Here is a 19,760-nt window from a genome sequence, read left to right on the forward strand (position 1 = left end):
TGCATCCATATCCCGTTATTATATTTTCCACTCACTAGAAACCTAGGTCACCACTCAGCACGCAATAACCAGAACATATTCTGTGTCTCCAATCACAGATTAAAAAAATGCTTATAGTAAAGTATCCTAGTATATGCATAGTAAGCGAATGACCAGTTCACCAGCTGGGATCCTATTAAAAGCCAAATGTATTGCTAGCGTTGCCAGAAAAAGAATGGTTATGCAATTGTAAAAAAAACTACAATAATTTCTTAAAGTTGAACTTCATGAAGAAATAATAAAAACAAATGCACCAGTTATTTCATTAAAAGCAATAAAAAGCTGTTTAAGGCTACACGACCCTACCCTGACCGCCGGCCGTGGGAAAACGCAAAACGCTGCAAAACTGTGGCAACTGCAGTTTTGCAGTATTTTGCATTTTTGTCAGTCAAAACATTCCTATCCTGAACGCAATTCTTCCGCGTTCAGGAGAGGGAGGTTTAACCTCACCTAAATGCGACAGCTCCTAAACTGCTAAAAGCCTGTGTACATGGACACATAAGCGTTTAACCATTTCAATACCAGGCAATTTTACACCTTCCTGCCCAGGCCAGTTTTCATGTTTCAGCCCTCTCACACTTTGAATGACAATTGCGCAGTCATACAACATTGTACCCAAACTAAAATTTTATCATTTTCTTCACACAACTAGAGCTTTCTTTTGGTGGTATTTAATCATCGCTGGGGTTTTTATTTTTTGCTAAATTAACAAAAAAGGCCGAAAATTTTGAAAAAAAAACACGTTTTTCTTTGTTTCTGTTATAAAAGTTTGCAAATAAATAATTGTTCTTCATAAATTTAGGCCGAGATGTATTCTGCTACATGTCTTTGGTGAAAATAACCCAAATTAGGATGTATTTTTTAGTTTGTAGGAAAGTTATAGAGTTCACAAACTATGGTATAGATCTGAATATTGATCAATCCTGAAGTACTGACAGCCAATCTAATTTCTTGAAGCCCAAAAATGTCAGAACAGTACAGATATCCCCCAAATGACCCCTTTTTGCAAAGTAGACAGTCCGACGTACTTCATAAGAGGCATGGCGAGTTTTTTGAAGTTGTATTTTTTTTGTCATAAGTTTTCGGAAAATGAAAAAATTAAAAAAAATTATTTTCACAATTTTTTTTTACATACTGTCACCAGTGCAGTACAGCGTCATCATATAACTGGCATGGCGGTGATCGGGGACACTGACTGGTGACAGTGTGAAAAAAATATATATATATTTTGTTTTTATTTTTTTATTTAAAATGTTTTATTAAATTTATTTTCTTTTTTTAAGATTTTATTTTCGTATTTTAGTATGTCCAAAGTAGTACAATGTTACCATAGTAACATTGTACTACTTTGGGGAAGTGATCAGTATTTTTATTTATTTTTTTTTACACAATTTGCTTATAGCAAAGAATTACTTTGCTATAAGCAAGCATTTACCTGAATGACATCGATTCATTCAGGGTTTTTTTTTTTTTGTGCTTAGCTGTGATTTGGCCACAGCTAATCACATGACATGTGCATATGATTAGCTGTGACCATTCACAGCTAGACAGTAGTATACAATGGATGGCATGAATGAAGCCATCCATTGTATACAACTGTCATGTGACCTGCTGAGATTGGTTACAGCAGGTCACATGGTACCAGCAACGGGGCTGATACTCAGATCTGTCAAACATTGATGTAAACCTAGTGTGATGCCCCGCTCAGTAGCCTGGAAAGGGAAGGGCTAGCAGCCCACAGTAATTTGCTACAATGCACATATACAGAGAGGAGGAGAAAGTAGAGGGATAACCTATATAAGGAAGCTGCTATTACACTGTCCAGATGGGGAGATGTTCTTGTCTAAGCTGTACCGCTGCTCTACTGAAGGATAAGGACCTGGCTGAGGTTTACGACAGGGGTGCCTGAATCACAAAACTTTCTATACAGAATTACAAATTATTTGGCTTACGGGCACTAACCATCCCACCTCCTGATTATAAATAAATATTTTTAAACAATCCCTTGTTGCAATAAACAAATACATTGTGTTCTCAGTCGATTTTTATATCAAATTTTTCTGATTTAAGGAATTAAGTTATAGTTAGATGGAATACTGGCTGTGTGGACTTTAGACTCAACAGTGCAGTGAAGGAGAGACATGAAGACAAAAACAACCCCCAAAGGTGGGTATAAAGAATCCCCCTGAGACTTTACAGGCAGACAAGTGGGTACAAATTCAAATGTTCTTAAAAGAAATATCTGTCTTTATTAGTAGATCTATATTGATAAAAGCAAAGGACCCACTAAGGTCCACAGAACCACATAAACATTGTAGGTTAGTAGGTAATATTGCATACAATCAAAAGAACAATACAGAGTATATATACCAAAACACGGGTGTCAAACTAGCGGCCCTCCAGCTGTTGCCAAACTACAAGTCCCATCATGCCTCTACCTTTGGGACAGCTGGAGGGCGACTAGTTTGACACCTGTGCGGCCTAACACATAGAGGCACACAAACAGAATACTGTCAGCTGCTGTGTAGTCGTCAATGTATCCTGACAAATCCCAGGGGGATTCCTTCTACCCACCTTTGGGGTTTGCTTTTGCAATTGTATTGGGGATGTTGGCAGAATCCTACTTGTATATGTTTCATGCATTGATCACTTGATACAGCATTGTTATATTATATGTATGACGAGGTAGAATTGTGAACCAACACAGTACAATTTGTATATCTCCATAAAATTCAGTTTAAATATAATTTTTATAACTTAATCTATAATTTAAGGAATCACAGGCATCAATAAACTTTTGTATATGCATCCCCACCAACATACATTAAAAAATGACGGCGTTGACAAAAATTCCAGAAAGCATTATGGCCTCATATCCCGTCAAGCTAGGGAGTGGATTGAGTATATGTCATAATGTATGAGATCAACAGAAGTAAATAGTGAGCATCCACCTCCAGACATGTCAACAAATTATAAATGCTAGTTCTGGCTTAAATGCCGGCAGATTGCTCTCCTAAGAAGAATAAGAATTATAGAATAGAAATATGTGGTATTCAAAAGTAGCCAAACAGTGGTAGTTCCATTAGAGCAGTGGTTCTCAACCTTTCTAATGCCGCGACCCCTTAATACAGTTCCTCATGTTGTGGTGACCCCCAACCATAAAATTATTTTCATTGCTACTTCATAACTGTAATTTTGCAGTGGGAGGAGTAGTGCCATGTCATTGGTGTCAGTGGAAGGAGTAGTGCCCCATCACTGATGTCAGTAGGATGAATAGTGCCCCATCGTTGGTATCAGTGGGAGGAATAGTGCCCCATCGTTGGTATCAGTGGGAGGAATAGTGCCCCATCGTTGGTGTCAGTGGGAGGAGTAGTGCCCCATCGTTGGTGTCAGTGGGAGGAGTAGTGCCCCATCGTTGGTGTCAGTGGGAGGAGTAGTGCCCCATCGTTGGTGTCAGTGGGAGGAGTAGTGCCCCATCGTTGGTGTCAGTGGGAGGAGTAGTGCCCCATCGTTGGTGTCAGTGGGAGGAGTAGTGCCCCATCGTTGGTGTCAGTGGGAGGAGTAGTGCCCCATCGTTGGTGTCAGTGGGAGGAGTAGTGCCCCATCGTTGGTGTCAGTGGGAGGAGTAGTGCCCCATCGTTGGTGTCAGTGGGAGGAGTAGTGCCCCATCGTTGGTGTCAGTGGGAGGAGTAGTGCCCCATCGTTGGTGTCAGTGGGAGGAGTAGTGCCCCATCGTTGGTGTCAGTGGGAGGAGTAGTGCCCCATCGTTGGTGTCAGTGGGGGGAGTAGTGCCCCATCACTGGTGTCAGTGGGAGGAGTAGTGCTCCATCACTGGTGTCAGTGGGAGGAATAGTGCCACATCATTGGTGTCAGTGGGAGGAGTAGTGCCCCATCATTGGTGTCAGTGGGAGGAGTAGTGCCCCATCATTGGTGTCAGTGGGAGGAGTAGTGCCCCATCATTGGTGTCAGTGGGGGGAGTAGTGCCCCATCATTGGTGTCAGTGGAGGGAGTAGTGCTCCATCACTGGTGTCAGTGGGGGGAGTAGTGCCCCATCACTGGTGTCAGTGGGAGGAGTAGTGCTCCATCACTGGTGTCAGTGGGAGGAATAGTGCCACATCATTGGTGTCAGTGGGAGGAATAGTGCCCCATCATTGGTGTCAGTGGGGGGAGTAGTGCCCCATCATTGGTGTCAGTGGGGGGAGTAGTGCCCCATCATTGGTGTCAGTGGGGGGAGTAGTGCCCCATCATTGGTGTCAGTGGGAGGAATAGTGCCCCATCACTGGTGTCAGTGGGGGGAGTAGTGCCCCATCACTGGTGTCAGTGGGAGTAGTGCCCCATCACTGGTGTCAGTGGGAGGAATAGTGCCACATCATTGGTGTCAGTGGGAGGAATAGTGCCCCATCAATGGTGTCAGTGGGAGGAATAGTGCCCCATCATTGATGTCAGTGTGGTGGAGGGGAGAATAGTGCCCCATCATTGGGGTCAGGGGGGGGGGAAATAGTGCCCCATCGTTGGTGTCAGTGGGGGGAAGAATAGTGCCCCATCGTTGGTGTCAGTGGGGGGAGGAATACTGCCCCATCGTTGGTGTCAGTGGGGGGAGGAATACTGCCCCATCGTTGGTGTCAGTGGGGGGAGGAATACTGCCCCATCGTTGGTGTCAGTGGGGGGAGGAATAGTGCCCCATCGTTGGTGTCAGTGGGGGGAGGAATAGTGCCCCATCGTTGGTGTCAGTGGGGGGAGGAATAGTGCCCCATCGTTGGTGTCAGTGGGGGGAGGAATAGTGCCCCATCGTTGGTGTCAGTGGGGGGAGGAATAGTGCCCCATCGTTGGTGTCAGTGGGGGGAGGAATAGTGCCCCATCGTTGGTGTCAGTGGGGGGAGGAGTAGTGCCCCATCGTTGGTGTCAGTGGGGGGAGGAATAGTGCCCCATCGTTGGTATTAGTGACACAAATGATGGGGCACTATTCCTCCCACTGACACCAATGATACTTACCTTGCTGACCCCTGCTCCAGCCTGGGCTCGCTCTCTCACTTACCTGTCAGCTGTCTTCCTTCTCTGGCCGCTCTCCTCTTCACTCGCTCCCTCGGTCTTCTTTGATGTCCGCGCGCTGCCGCTTGGCTCCTCCTCTCCAAGCTCCACCTCCTCGCCAGTGATTGGCCGCCTGTGTGCCTCTCCTGAGCTACAGTTCCGGTGGCCAATCAGCGGCGAGGAGGCGGAGCTGCTGAGCGATCTTGGAGGTGTGGCCGGGTGACAGCAGCGTATCATCCCACCCACACATCGCCGGAGACTGCAGCGGTGTCTCGGTTCCTAAGACCATCGGAAATATGTGTTTTCCGATGGTCTTAGGCGACCCCTGGGAAATGGTCGTTCGACCCCCAAAGGGGTCGCGACCCCCAGGTTGAGAACCGCTGCATTAGAGGGTATTCCACCCTCAAATGGAAATTGCTTAAATCCCTAGATGTGTCAGTTTTGTTAAATCAGTTTCTAGGGAGCACGGACACCGATGAAGGAAGATTCAGGTTCAAAGATGTCTATTTAAAATATTGACAATTCCATATATAGCAGTAAATAGTCAGCTGAGACTAGAGATGCATAAATGTACTGTAGTTGCAATTGCCGTGACACTTAAAATCCATAGGGGGTTATTTACTAAAACTGGAGAGTGCAAAATCTGCTCTGCATAGAAACCAATCAGCTTTCAGGTTTTATTGCCAAAATTTAATTGAACAAGCTGAAGTTAGAAGCTGATTGGATACCATGCAGGGGCGGACTGAACATTTGGAAACTCGGGCACTGCCCGAGGGCCCAGGGTCAGTAGGGGGCCCCATGAGATGCCCCTGGTACCTTTTTCATAGGCTTTTTTGAGTTTGGGAAAGGACACAGGGGCCCCATGATCCCCTATTGCACGGGGGCCCCATGAGTTGTCAGTCCGCCCCTGGTACCATGCACACGTGCACCAGAGTGAACCAGCTTTAGTAAATATACCCCACTGTCTTACCCTGCTCGGCACATGCTCTGTTGCTCTCCATTTTTTGGCACTGTGTCAAAAATTTAGAGGCCAATCTGCTGACAGCCTAAAGATTTAATGCTGCCCAGAGGCTTTTGCCTTCATCAAAATGGCAGCCTCCAGCAAGCAGAAACGGTATATAATGAAACAGGACAGATATACTTTACTTTGAGTCCAGTGCTTCCTAAAGCTGGCCATCATTACTGGGGTCAAAATGACAACTGATTTTGACTGTATTAATGAGACAATTTGAAGGAGCAGGATGAAATATTTTTCTCAAGCAAATAAATTTCCAACATTATATATGGTAGGTGGAAATTCTATTCGATACAAAATTGATCGTTAAAAGCAAGTTTTGAATGACGTTAGTCAAGTCTCCGTTGACACTCAAAAGCACTGATGAGATTTTTCGTATACAAGTTCATACAAAATTATACCAGTGCATGGCCAGTTTTAGTCTCTTAACATTCACATGCCATGAGGTGGGATGTCACTCACCAAGACACAGACATGCTAGTAATGGCCATGTAGTTACTTTGGTTTTAGGAGACATAGCAAGGAATGAAAACACTCCACCATTTTCATGTGTCACTCCCCCCACCGGCTCGAATGTGGAGGTTACAGCAAGGCAATGTTTTGGAATCTCGCGGGACTCCTTCATCAGGCATGTCACATGCCTGATTAAGGGGTCCTGCAAGACTCTAAAACGTTGCCTTGCTGTAAATATGTGATCATTCATTAAAACTTTTGGACCCATATTGGTGATCCTCGGTGTGCTGGTGACATTCTCCTATGCATTGTGATTGGTCCCGCAGCCGTCTGGGACCTGTGAAATGTCCCAGAAGGTTGGGGGTGGGGGAGAGGAGAACTTCCGGTGGATCGCCGCGGTGATCTGATTGGATGTGGAAGCAGGTACCTGTCAAAATCCAATCAGATCACCAAAAAAAGTGTCAAAAATAGAAGGGGGGGAGGAGCATAAAGCGTAACTTCCCCTTTAGGGTGACGTTCCGCTTTAAATCCTGAGTTTATTTCCCATAATGGATCATGCGGATGCAGCTTCAGCATGGAGTTTGTATATTCTCCCTTTGCGTGTTTAGGTTGGTTGCCACAATTTCCTCCTGCATGTTAAAATGCTGTAAGTTATTTAGCAAATGCTAAACTGATCCTAATGTAGCACTATAAAAAGAATAAAATAAATAATACAAAGCTGATTATCAGCAGATTACTGAACTAAAACCACCTAATTTGTCAGATTATTGGCGCGAACATGGGACTTCAACGAGAAAGAAGCGATCATCTCCTCTGTGTGTAATTATTTTTGGAACACTTATTATTGTCTTTCAGGAAGTGCCTACGTGGTTCACACCTCGCTTGGTGATTGCAAGCAATACTAGAAAGCAGGCATTTTGGTTGTAGACCACCCTTAGGTTTGTATCACGTATGCCAGTCTTTTTCAACTAGGGTGTCTTCTGGGTTCTTCAGGGGTGCCTTGGAAAAATACCTAAAAATTGACCCAAATTGCCAAAAAATTGTCAACAAGCCAGCAAGTGCAGCATTACAACCTTGGGCATTGTGAGGGCCAGCCACTGGCTGATGATGTAATTGGTTGATAAGGAGGACGTCAGACGCCTCCATCTTTGTTTGCCCCTCTTCATCAGCACTAGGGTCAGTTAGCTGAGTGAGGGAGAAGAGAAATGGTGGAATACTAGTAAGTACCAGTATACAAAGGTGTATTAGCTTTGTTAGAATAAATCAACTCCAATGCTGGGTGCCTTACGCTACATATGTGAATGTTGCAGCATTATGTAAAACTATTAATTTTGGTCTCTACATTTTAGAAAGGGGTGCCTTGAGAATGTGTGGGATATTAAAGGGTGCCTTGACTGAAAAAAGGTTGAGAAACACTGACTTATGCAACATTTGTGGCGGTTCAATAAGTACTTCTGCACATGGGTGGTTGAACCCATTTAACATTAATGCCAGCATCTTTCCCCTGCCAGGAAAGCCTTGGTGCTGTGTAAAGTCTCCCATGGACCTGAATGGCTGTGCACTGCTTTACCTGGGTATGCGTTGATGTTATCATTAATAAATGAATAGCAAACAGACGTAAGAAAATAGAAATAAGAAAAAAGTTCATGATTCTGTCACCATTATCGTCACTACTGCAAGACACATTTTCAATGAACATCTACAATGCTTGTTATGAACTTCTCAGAATGTGTTTGCACTGTGAGTACACAGTGATCTGCCTGAAGGATGGTGTTTGGAGTATCTTGATATGCTGATTAATAAATTATCTGAAATACATACAGTGTATTACTATTGTGGTCAAGGATTTGGGCTGTTATTGCATCCCCAACATAGTTGGCAGGATTGAACTCCAAACCAAAACTGTTTTGGATTATTGAATGAATATTTAGCTCTTTATCTTTGAAGCTCCTTGATTTAATGTAAAAAAGTGGAGGACTATATTGGAGATAGGGATGCACCGATACTCTTTTTTTTTGGTGAGTACCAATACTTTCCGTCAAATGTATGGACGTAAATTGCACTGCAAAGAATAGCATGCGATTTGAACAGGATTGCGATTCCTGCCCAAATTGCATGCTGTTTCCACTCTGCTCCTGTGTGAGGCTTGTCATAGGCACACAGGAGCAGTGCAGGGAGGTCTCCCGCATGGAGATGTATATGTAGTGGCAGATGGAGGCAGATGCTCCATATTCTCAGCTGTAGGAGAGCAGAGAAAGAGGTGGGGATTTGAAATCCCTGCGGCTTTCTCTCCTCTCCTTGCAAGGATGATAGTTTGGGCTAGAGCGCTTTTGATTGGGTGGTGCTGACCAATCAAGGAAAGGAAATCCCTGCAAGGAGAGGAAAGAAAGAAAGCGTGGGGATTTAAAATCCCCACCCCTTTCTCTCCTCTACTACAGCTGAGAATATGGAGCATCTGCCTCCATGGTATACATCCCCACACATGGGATCGATACAGGGAGGTTTCCCACACCGCTCCTGTGTGAACTCATGCTATGACAAGCCTGGGTTCACACAGAAGCAGTGGGGAAACCCTGGGGCGTCCCTAGGCAGGTGCGGGGGGTGCACGGCGCACCGGGTGACACCTATTGCACGAGGTGACGCCAGACCCACTCCACGAAAAGGTAACTTTTAAAGCAAGCCGACAGCCCCCGCAGGATTGATCAGATCTACGGCTTGAGCATAATGGATCGGAGTCCGATCCATTATATTCCCCAATCCGCAGATCCGATCCATCCTGCAAGGATCATTGGCTTGCAACCTATACGGGGTTAACTGATTTCTTCCTGCGGGGATCGTCGGAGGTGGTGTCACCAAGTGTTCCAGCACCAGGTGACACCAACCCTAGGGACGTCCCTGGTGAAACCACATACGATTTGGACAGGAATCACATTGCTGTTGAAATCGCATGCTGTTCTTTGCAGGGCAATTTGCATTTTTTATTGACGCAAATCACAATTGCAAAGTATCAGTTTCCAGTGTCAGGAGCATTTTCACGAGTACTCATGAAAATACTCAATGTCATAACGGATGCACCGATACCGGTATTGATGGATGCCTGGTTGGAGATATATTACACCTTTTGGACTACTATCTTCATGTCCCTTTCTGAATTTGTGACTTTCCACTCCAGCAAACTGTATGAAGACTTTCGATTTTACATTGCTGGGTTTTCCTATACGGATACTGTTCACATGAGTTATCCTGATGAAGATGTTTGAGGCATTCAAAACGCATTGAACTAACATGTAGATGTTGAATTAAAATAAGATTTGTGAACATCACTTTGCAAACACTGGATATGGTGCTATCTACAATTTTTTATATTTGTATAACAAACTTTATGAATTTACTTTGTGGTACCATTTTCTATACACCCAGAAAAAATCAATTTCTACAAGAGCGTTTCTGTTTTACATGTATTTGAAGATGTGGGCATATAGGACAGAGAGCCTTTATCCTTTATATTTATCCAAACACATATTTAAACACATGTGCAAATGCAGAATATGACGGAGTGCCAAACTGCATATTTTTCTATGTCCATTTAAGCAACAAATATTTTTCCCAATCTTTAGTTACAAAGCTGGTACCAGATTTCACGAAACCTTCACCATTCACAATCACCATTAAACTGTGCACATTTCTCCAATGCTGGCTGCCATGGATACTGGAACACTATATAATATCAGCGATTAAAAATATCCCTCCACACATCTCCACTATATACATCTAGCCTGCTCAGACAGCAACCTGTGTGAATAGGAGCAAACTACACACCCCGACTATGAGTAACAAGGGATTTTTCTTTCAAGCATGGCTGAACACCGAGTATATTCCTCATGATTAAATACGTGGTCTGGGTGATAAGACTGAAATGGCATTTACATTCCTGGAAACATGTAGTAACGGACGAATTTAGACATTTGCGACTTCGCTGGCTCCCAACCCCAATCAACAAATAAAAAATCTGAACTGAATAAACTAAAAAGGTTACATTTCTAAAGGACGCAGTTCTGTCCAAGAGTCAAGTACATATGAAAGAAACAACATAAATACACACTTATCACTCTGCAGAATAATGTAGCTTAGAAAGGTGAGAAAGTAATGGTATAACATCTGGATCAGCTGTGGGTTTAGGGTTCTGTGGATGAAGGTTTTCAATTCATTTTTTAACTTTGCAATCGATTTTTGACTTAGTCTCTTTTTAACTGGACTAACTATATAACCGTAAAGTGGACCTTCCCTGATTACATCCACTAGGCACCATTGCACTCCTGTCCCAGCAAGGGATTTGCTGATTGGGTTAGTATCATTGGACCATTTGGAAACTTGGGCACTGCCCGAGGGCCCGGGGTAAGTAGGCGGCCCCATGAGATGCCCCTGGTACCTTTTTCATAGGCTTTTTTGAGTTTGGGCAAGGACACAGGGGCCCCATGATTCCCTATTTCCCAGGGACCCCATGAGTTGTCAGTCCGCCCCTGGTTAGTATAGCTGACCATAAATGGTTTGAATCTCGGCCGGTTCAGCAGGAACCGGTCAGGATTTGAACCATTTGTATGTACCCAATTTGACCGATCAATCAACTTGAGTACAACTTTCCAAATGCACTTATCCTATAGTATTGGAACTCATTAAAGAGGAACTTCATTCCACCCCACACTTTTTTCCTTTTTTCTCTTGTGTTATGCACAAATGAGATAAGACAGCCATAGATGGAACAATTTTCTTGATCACTTGATTCTCCCATCAACACAGTCAGTAAGTCAGTTTTTGATGGCGGATCCCTCCTGTGGAGCCATTGTGTTCTCCCTGCGGGTAGGGAGTTGATCGATCAATTTGTTTACAACCAGCCTGTCAGATTTTACATGTGATCATTGCTAGCGGCTATTATAGTCACTAGCAGTAATCACCGTGTTTTCCCAGTGGGCAGGGAGGCCCGCCACCTGCAGGAAGAACACAATGGCTCCGCAAGAGGGATTCCCCCATCAAAAACTGACTTACTGACTGTGTTGATGGGGGAATCAAAAAATTTTCTTCCCTGCAACCTGTGGCTGTGGGAAAGAAAATCGCTCCATTTATGGCCATCTTATGTCATTTGTGCATAACTCTAGAGAAAAAATGAAAAAAAAAGTATGGGGTGGAATGAAGTTCCTCTTTAAAGAGTTCAAATACTATAGAATAATTGCATTTGGAAAATTGTAATGTTTAGAGTAGGCTAGTTCATGCTGGAACATGTGCATTCCCATGCGGTCCGGTTTTGATAGCCATTCATTTCAATGAGCTGTCAAATGTACCAGAATGTGGAAAAAGTAGTGCAAGCACTACTTTTTCAGATTTCGCTGCACCAAACCAAAGTACTGTAATAAAATGCAATTTGGTGGGCTCAAATGAGCTGCATTTGCAAGATGCGTTTGAGGTGGCAATAACAATCAATTGGCACCCATGTGTGTCTCACAAGAGCAGCGTGTTCATGTGTGAAGCCAGAGATGCGCACACAATGCACGTTTCTCGCACCGCGTTCTGAACGGGCCCATAATGTGATTTTTTTTTTTTTGCAAAACTTGTCAGACAGACATAGGAACTAGAATAAATCAGTTATGGTTATGTTACAGTCCACAAAACATGCAAAAATAAATATAAAATAATAAAAATGATAATATCTCATAAATATGCATGTTTTTAGCTATATGAAATCTCATGCATGCAGTAAGCAGTTAGCTTGCATATATTTATTGCTGTTTTCCTGAAACTGGAGAAGAAACTGCCTGTGATATCTACAGCTTCCATTCAGATGTCACCTTTCATTTTCTAACCTGCCCTAAATAAGCTCTGAAATCTGAGGAGTATCAATGGGGGTCACAAACACGCCTCCCTCCTCAGTTTTTGTTCTTACCATTCTTGCAGCTTTTTCTGCATGGATGTGCACAGGATAATTGACTCTGGGGGTTATTTACTAAAACTGGAGAGTGCAAAAATCTGGTGCAGCTCTGTATAGAAACCAATCAGCTTCCAGTTTTTATTGTCAAAGCTTAACCCCTTCACGCCGGATTGTCCCGGGGCGAAGAGGAGTTTCTGCTCTGGGAGGTGGGTGGGATGGGGCGGGGCTTAGTGGCATGTGGCCGCGGTGACGTGACGTCACGACTGGTCACATGATCGGGAAAGGTCCCGATCGAAAAAGCGGACCGGGACCTTTCTGTGAGTACCTCACTTGCACGCGCTTTCAGCACATATGTTTTTTGCTACATGAACGCACATGTGCGGCCGCTCGGCCTAGACGCCAGGAGGTCGCACATTTGCATGCGGCCGGCGTGAAGGGGTTAATTGAATATGCTGCAATTAGAAGCTGATTGGCTACCATACACAGCTCCACCACATTCAGAGTGCTTCAGTTTTAGTAAATCTAGTAGTAGCTGGATTTGGTAAATATAACCTATCCTATATTTTTTCCTTTCTACAGAGGAACATAGAAGTCTGCATAAAAACGCATCGTATGTGAGTTCTGATGCATTTGCATGTATAGCTATTCCTATCAAGCTGATTGGTAAATGTTCCTTAAAAATGTTTGGAAAATACATAAAAAACATGCATGCGTGGAATTACGTGGAATTGCATGATAGCGTGTCATAATGCCTTATGTGTACATTTAATGCAAACAAATCACAGCTGAATCGCAGACACATAGGTTTGAATGGATTACCCCAAACAGCATGTGTACAGCATTATAACCCTATCTCTTGTCTACCCTAGACATGTGTATGTTTTAGGGCTCATTCACATGACGGCCAGTGACCTGCGTCTTTCCACACAAGATCAACGCAAGTCACTGCAAGGGCAGGCACATGGAAAATGGTTTTCTATGGGCCTCATTCACACTGCAATGTTGTGTACATATGCTTTTCGGTTCACTGTGTTAAAATACAACCTCGCTATATTTTAACACCACGCACATGAACGCAATCCAATGCAATGCAACTGAAAATAAAGGTATGAAAAATAAATTATTAGTATTTTGACCCTTCCAGGTACCTGTCCATTTACAGCGGATGACATGAAAACGCATGCCAACACACATAACAACGCAATGTAACACAATGCAAGGTGCATGAAAAAGCATAATAAAATGTAGACAAAAACTGCATTTTCAATGTGTTGCGCTGAGTTTCTATGTGCAGTATGCTGTCAAAGGACCCTAAGGCACTAAAATTCACCTCTCCAGCATGACAAAAGTGCATGAAAAATAGTTCCCTTTAAATGCTATCTGTTCACATCTCTGCGCTGCGTTTTTTAACCTGTGCGGTTTTTTAAAAGTCCTGCTTGCTCCATCTTTGGTGAAAAATGCATCAAAAATACACCTTCCATTATTGTTGATACAAATGCACATACAGTCAGCGGGTGTTTTTTTAAGCGCATTTTTGGAGTCACATGTCAGCATTTACCCAGATGAGCAGGGATAAAAACGCATGCAAAAGCGCATTATGCATTGCGTTAAATTTAAAAACCTGCTATGCGTATATTGCAATTTCCAACGCACCAGTGTAATCCTCAGTATATCCTGCGTCTTTCCAGAAACTTTTCTTGTAATCTCCTGTTTGATATTCTACTTTCCATCCTATTTATTATCCGATGACACGCACTAAATTGATAACATTTACACAGCCGCGTATTCACACAAATTGTTTTAATGAAGGGACCGATGATGGATCGTATACTGTAATGAGAATCAATGGGGTTGTCAAGACAGTTAATTCCGACGGAATGCATTGGAAGTGAGAGCTGAGACTGAGAGAGTCTGAAAATAAAGAGAAGTTATTCTAAGGAAGAGCGGATGACTTATTAACTGAACGTATTGGAGATGTTGTAAGACATTCGAGCAAAAAGTAGAGCGATGCTCCCTTCCAACCAATCAGGCGTCACCTTACAGGCTCTAGGAAAACAAGAGAATGGTTGCCATGAGTAACGGCAAGGAGGATGCTAAATGGTTGCTAGGAGTAACAGCGAGGAGGATGCTAAACGGTTGCTAGGAGTAACAGCGAGGAGGATGCTAAACGGTTGCTAGGAGTAGCTGCTTACGCTCTTCTTTCATGCATTGGTCCCTGGCTAGTCAATGGAAATGTATTATTATTATTGTTAAAGGACCCCTGCCAGTCACAGGGGACTGGTCCCTAGCCCCCTCCCCCTCAGTGTGTGCAGAGAGTGATGAGAAGGTGCAGGTTCCTCCCCATGTACAGCTGATACTCACAGCCTCAGGGCTGGTCCTGTCCTCCCTGTGTACCTCCTGCCTCACCGGTGGCCGGCTCCTGCCCGGGGATCTGCTGGATGTTGCAGGATGGGGCTTGCTGTCCTGCCATAGGTAGTAGAAGGTCCCCAGGATCCAGGCTACAGTCAGGATGGCGATGGCATTAGCCCTGATCCTTCTCATGCTGCAGGCAGGATGGAGAGATTTGTATGAATGGGGGGAGGCGAGAGGCTGCCTGCTCCTTTTACATTCTAGCAGCGCCTGTGTGTGCCCTGTGCCTTCCTCCTCCTCTCAAGCTGTCTCTTTCCAGGGTTCAGTCTCCCCCTGTACTGCTGCCTTGCCTCTCTCCGTATCTCCCTCTCTCCCTCCCTTCTCTCTCTCTGCTCTCACTCAGCTGTTTGTTTTAGCTCAGTCCTGCAGAGAGAGTTCATCTTCTTCAGGGTCCTAATGTCCACCCAGATCAGAGCCACACGTCTGTCAAATGGAAATAAAGGATTGCGCTTGTCTCCCTACCTCCCTAAGCGGTCATTAGAGGACCCACATGGACACGTAGTCTTCTATCTACGTCATGGATGGAGGTACATGCTCCTTTCAAGACTGTTAGGTTCCAATCACATGGGCATTCGAAAAAAAAACAAACGTAAAAACACTTTTGAAGCAAATATAGTGTTGGAACTCATTTTGATGTGTTTATGTGCTGTTTGTAAAGCTTTCAGAATGCGTTGTTAAAGTTTTTTTTTATTTATTGGAAGAGAAGAGGGGTGCAGTACTGTGTTAGCCTTCGACAAAAGTGGACATTGGGATTTAGGGTGGTACCATGGTATCGCCTGCTTTTTTGGAAGGAAATTTGTTTTAAAGATGAACTTCCAGTGGCGATGTCCCAAGCTCCACAGATACTGGACCACAGCTGATACAATTAACAAGACCTTTCAGATCAATATTGATCTAGAGCCCAAACAGTGTATTCTAGGCATCTTAGATGACATTATACAAGAGATGCATGTTAAAGAAGCAGCTGTTAGGGCACTCATTTTATTGCAATGGAAATCCAACAATCCACCATCTATTCCAGACATATCAGTATAACCCTGTGTTATGAGAGCCTTATTTACCACCACCGGGGTTGCCCACATAAGTTTGAAAAAAGTCTGTTGGGGCTGGCTAGACACCCCAGGGCTCTAATCAGTAGACTTGGTTCTTAATAGGATGCTGTCGTAATAAACCCTATCTTATGCCATTTCCCTACTATTAACTTTGAACTGTTGTCTCTTGACCAAATAACTGGACATAAGTGCGGTCATAGCCAGGTCTTATGATCCAGTTCTCTACTCTGAGGCTTTATTGCGATTCTGACAATGTACAAAGTGTTGTACAACCATACTATATTGAGGTGTAGTATGTGATTTTGTCTGTCTATTTTTCTACGCTGGAAAAGTTTACAGTTTGTCAAAAAAGTGTTTGTTTTCTAAAAAAAAAAAAAGAAAAAGGAAGAGCTTCCCAAGTGCCCTATGAACATCCAAACTTGTGTATACGCTAGTAGATTTTTGTTCAATATATTTCATTGTATGAATGTTGTAGGAACACATTTTTCTAATGATGAGTAGGGTCAAATTGATGTTTGTTCGAAATTTGAAGTAGCAGAGTAGAATATTTTTCTTGAATGAGCAAATTTCAGTGTAGTAGTTTTTGTTCCGTGAAGTCCATTTAATGCAAAATCAAAAGTTTCAAGCAAACATAACAGTTTAAAGTAAACAAAATCTTGCACTACTTTGAACGACATTCAAATGTTCTGAGAATTTTTACATAAATTTTCATTTGAAGGTCTACTAGTGTTATATCCAGCTTAGGCATTATCAGGGTGTATGTTCATTGATGTGGATTGAGCCAAGGGTTGCTGGCAAGATAAAAAACAAAACAAAACCCAATGCCATTTGAATTTTACGCATGTACTAGACTATTTTCTTTAATGTTAAAGAACAGGCACTGGCTTTGTAAAGTGTTCACAAAATCTCCATAATGAAAAGCCATGGTGTGATGTCCAAAGCTGGCTATAGAAGGCTCGAAATTCAGCCAATTCTTGTTGAATCTGCCAAACTTTGTGTCATGGTGGCCCTGCAAGCGCCAGCCTGCTTGACATAAGTTGAGTTAAAAATCTACTGAGCTGGGTAGAAAGTATTGGAAAAACAGTGATTGTGTTCTATCAGATGCAGGCAGCAGCAGCAGCAGCAGCAGCAGCAGCATTGTATTGAGCTGTAATTGCCCGAATACTTTAGCTGTCAGTGGAGATTCCTCCTTCCTAATTGTAATCACGGATGGAGGAATCAACTGATTGCTTCTCATCCAGCCCGTGGGCTACACATGCATTTCTAGGGTCCTAATAGACCAGATTCATCTCTTGGCACACTGATTTAAGTTGTTGAAGGGCTAGTAAGATACTATGATGACCAGTTTGGATCAGACCTCTTGGCACACTGATTTAAATTGTTGAAGGCTGGTAGGATACCATGATGACCACTTTGGATCAAACCTTTTGGCACACTGATTTAAATTGTTGAAGGGCTGGTAGGATACCATGATGACCACTTTGGATTAAATCCAAGTCTAATATAATTGTTTTTTTAACTGAAAAAAGTACTGTAGTGTCACATTATGGTGACAAAATAAATAATAGATGGATTGAAAAGTAGATAAATTGTACAATGTTCCAAAACTTTATAAAGCATGGAATGTATAATCTCCATATCTCAAAGGAGATCAGGGGCTCTTAGTAGAAGACCTATGTGTCAAGGTCTAGCAAAGCCTCTGGACAGCTACCTTTTCAGTAAGAATTATAATTACTGATCATTGGAATGTCCTTTAAAAGACATAAAATATGCATTCATGAGGTAAAAATGGAGCTGTCATTGTGCTTTTAGAGGAAAATAGTCCATAACTTCTAAAACGAATGTGACCCAACATCCTTCAAGTGTGGTGTAATAGCATAATTTGTTACAGACCAATCTGTATGGAGTTGCAAAACTGAATAAATAAATTAAGTCATATTTTTGGCTGCAGAAGGAAAACCTTTTTGCATTGCTTTACTTCATAATTTATGTTAAAATGATTCACTGTTGTGAAAGATATTCTCCAAAAGTAGCTAGGGTAGAAACTCTATGTAATACATTCAAACAGGATATTAAATAAGCACCCAGCCCTCTCATTACTTCTCTTACTTAAAGTTGAAGTTTAGTATATATTTTCATTCTGGGATATAGCCCCAAACACATTAGCTATGTGTAATGGTGTGTATCCCATTACCCACAGGTGGCTGCTTCTGCTAAATTTATCTCTGCAGTGTCTCCTTCACAGCGACCAGGTACTGTTCTGAACAACTCTCTTCCACGCTGTGAGAGGTACCTGCAGCAGCTGCTACAGAAAAAGGTTGCGCCGCTCGTTCACTCCTTTTTTACCTCTTTGCCATTCACAGAAATTATATTACTACACTCCCACAATGCATTGCATTCTGTGAATAGATGGTGGAGAACCTGTCATTTAACTGCCCCTCTTGTGAATGGCCAAGTTTCACCCAAAAGGGTAAGTTTCACTTTAAGGACTTGTTCCCCGCTCCCCATTAAGGATTGGCACCTTTGGGGAGTGGGTACCCGAAATTGACAGGTACCCGCTGCCACTTCCGCTGCGATCACCTAAGGAGACTGGATGTGAAAGTTGTCCTCCTCCCTCCCCGTAGTCTTCTGGGACACATGACAGGTCCCAGAAGACGACGGGGCCATTCAGGAAGCGCAGCACTACTCGCACATGCGCAGCGGGCAGCGGGCTGTGAAGCTGCAAGCTGTCACAGCCGGGTGCCCACACTGAAGGTGCCGGCGCCTGGAACACAGGACAGCCGGTGAAACGGGCTGCTGGAAGGGCACTGTGGGATCATGGGACAGGTGAGTGGCTGTTTTTTAAAAGTCAGCAGCTACAGTTTTTGTAGCTGATGACTTTTATTTTTTTACAGTGTGAGTGGAACTTCACTTTAACCAGTTAGATGTGGTGACTGCATTAGTATTCTTTTTTTCTGACTTTAACACATTTCCTGTCCTATTGTGACAGCTGTCACTAACTGTATAGTATCTTTGGATAAACAGTGTTGTCACCCTAGAACAGGAGGTGTGTTAGGACTATGGTACCCTTTCTCATCATCATAACATAGGGGGAGGTGTTCTGTAGCTTACAGAACTAAACTGGGCAGGGCTGAAAACGTTGCTTGAGATAACACTGGAGACTGCACGCTTTGCTCTTATTGAACAAAAATAACAAAAAGCTTTCAATGGTATATTTAGAAGACTGAAAACAAATAAGAGAAGTTCAACCCTCTTTGCAGGGACAGTGCCACTTCACCTTACAAATTCTAACACTTCTAATTTGCTGGGAAGAGCCACCTCACTACAACAGTCAACAGCGGTTGTAGTGGTTGAGTAATAATGACCTACAGTACATTTAAAGTGATTATAAAGGCAGAAGGTTTTTTACCTTAATGCATTCTATGCATTAAGGATGGAAAAAAAAAACCTTCTGGGTGTGGCACCCCTCTCAGCCCGCCTGAGCCCCATCTCAGCCCACCTGAGCCCCATCAAGATCCAGTGATGTGCATGAGAGCTGCAGCTCTCCCAGGTCTCTCTCTCCTTATTGGCTCACCTGCAGCAGATGGTGCTGACCAATCAAAAGCCCTCCAGCCCGAACTGTCATCCCTGCAAGGAGAGGAGAGAAATCCGCAGGGATTTCAAATTCCCGCCACTTTCTCTCCTTTCCTACTGCTGATAATATGGACCATCTGCTTCCATAGTATACATCCCCACATGCCCACTCTCTGCTTAGCATGGGATCCCTGCTATGACAAGCCTGGGTTCACCCAGGAGCAGTAGGGAAACCGCATGCAATTTGAACAGGAATCACATTCCTGTTCAA

At 43.4% G+C, this 19,760-nt stretch overlaps 1 protein-coding gene across 1 annotated transcript in view; it reads right to left on the minus strand.

Annotated features, from left to right (window-relative positions):
• Positions 1-15,209, minus strand: part of GALNT16 (polypeptide N-acetylgalactosaminyltransferase 16) — a 206,571-nt gene extending 191,362 nt beyond the window's left edge. Inside the window, exon 1 of the mRNA XM_089671333.1 lies at positions 14,817-15,209. Within this exon, the coding sequence (XP_089527459.1) occupies positions 14,817-14,996 (180 nt within the window). The 5' untranslated portion in view covers positions 14,997-15,209. The remainder of the gene's footprint in view (positions 1-14,816) is intronic.
• Positions 15,210-19,760: the final 4,551 nt, after the last annotated feature.

The sequence above is a fragment of the Staurois parvus genome, unplaced genomic scaffold (assembly GCF_062004578.1).
Source record: "Staurois parvus isolate SC_StPar_1 unplaced genomic scaffold, SC_StPar_1.0 ptg000104l, whole genome shotgun sequence".
NCBI classification, from domain to species: domain Eukaryota; kingdom Metazoa; phylum Chordata; class Amphibia; order Anura; family Ranidae; genus Staurois; species Staurois parvus.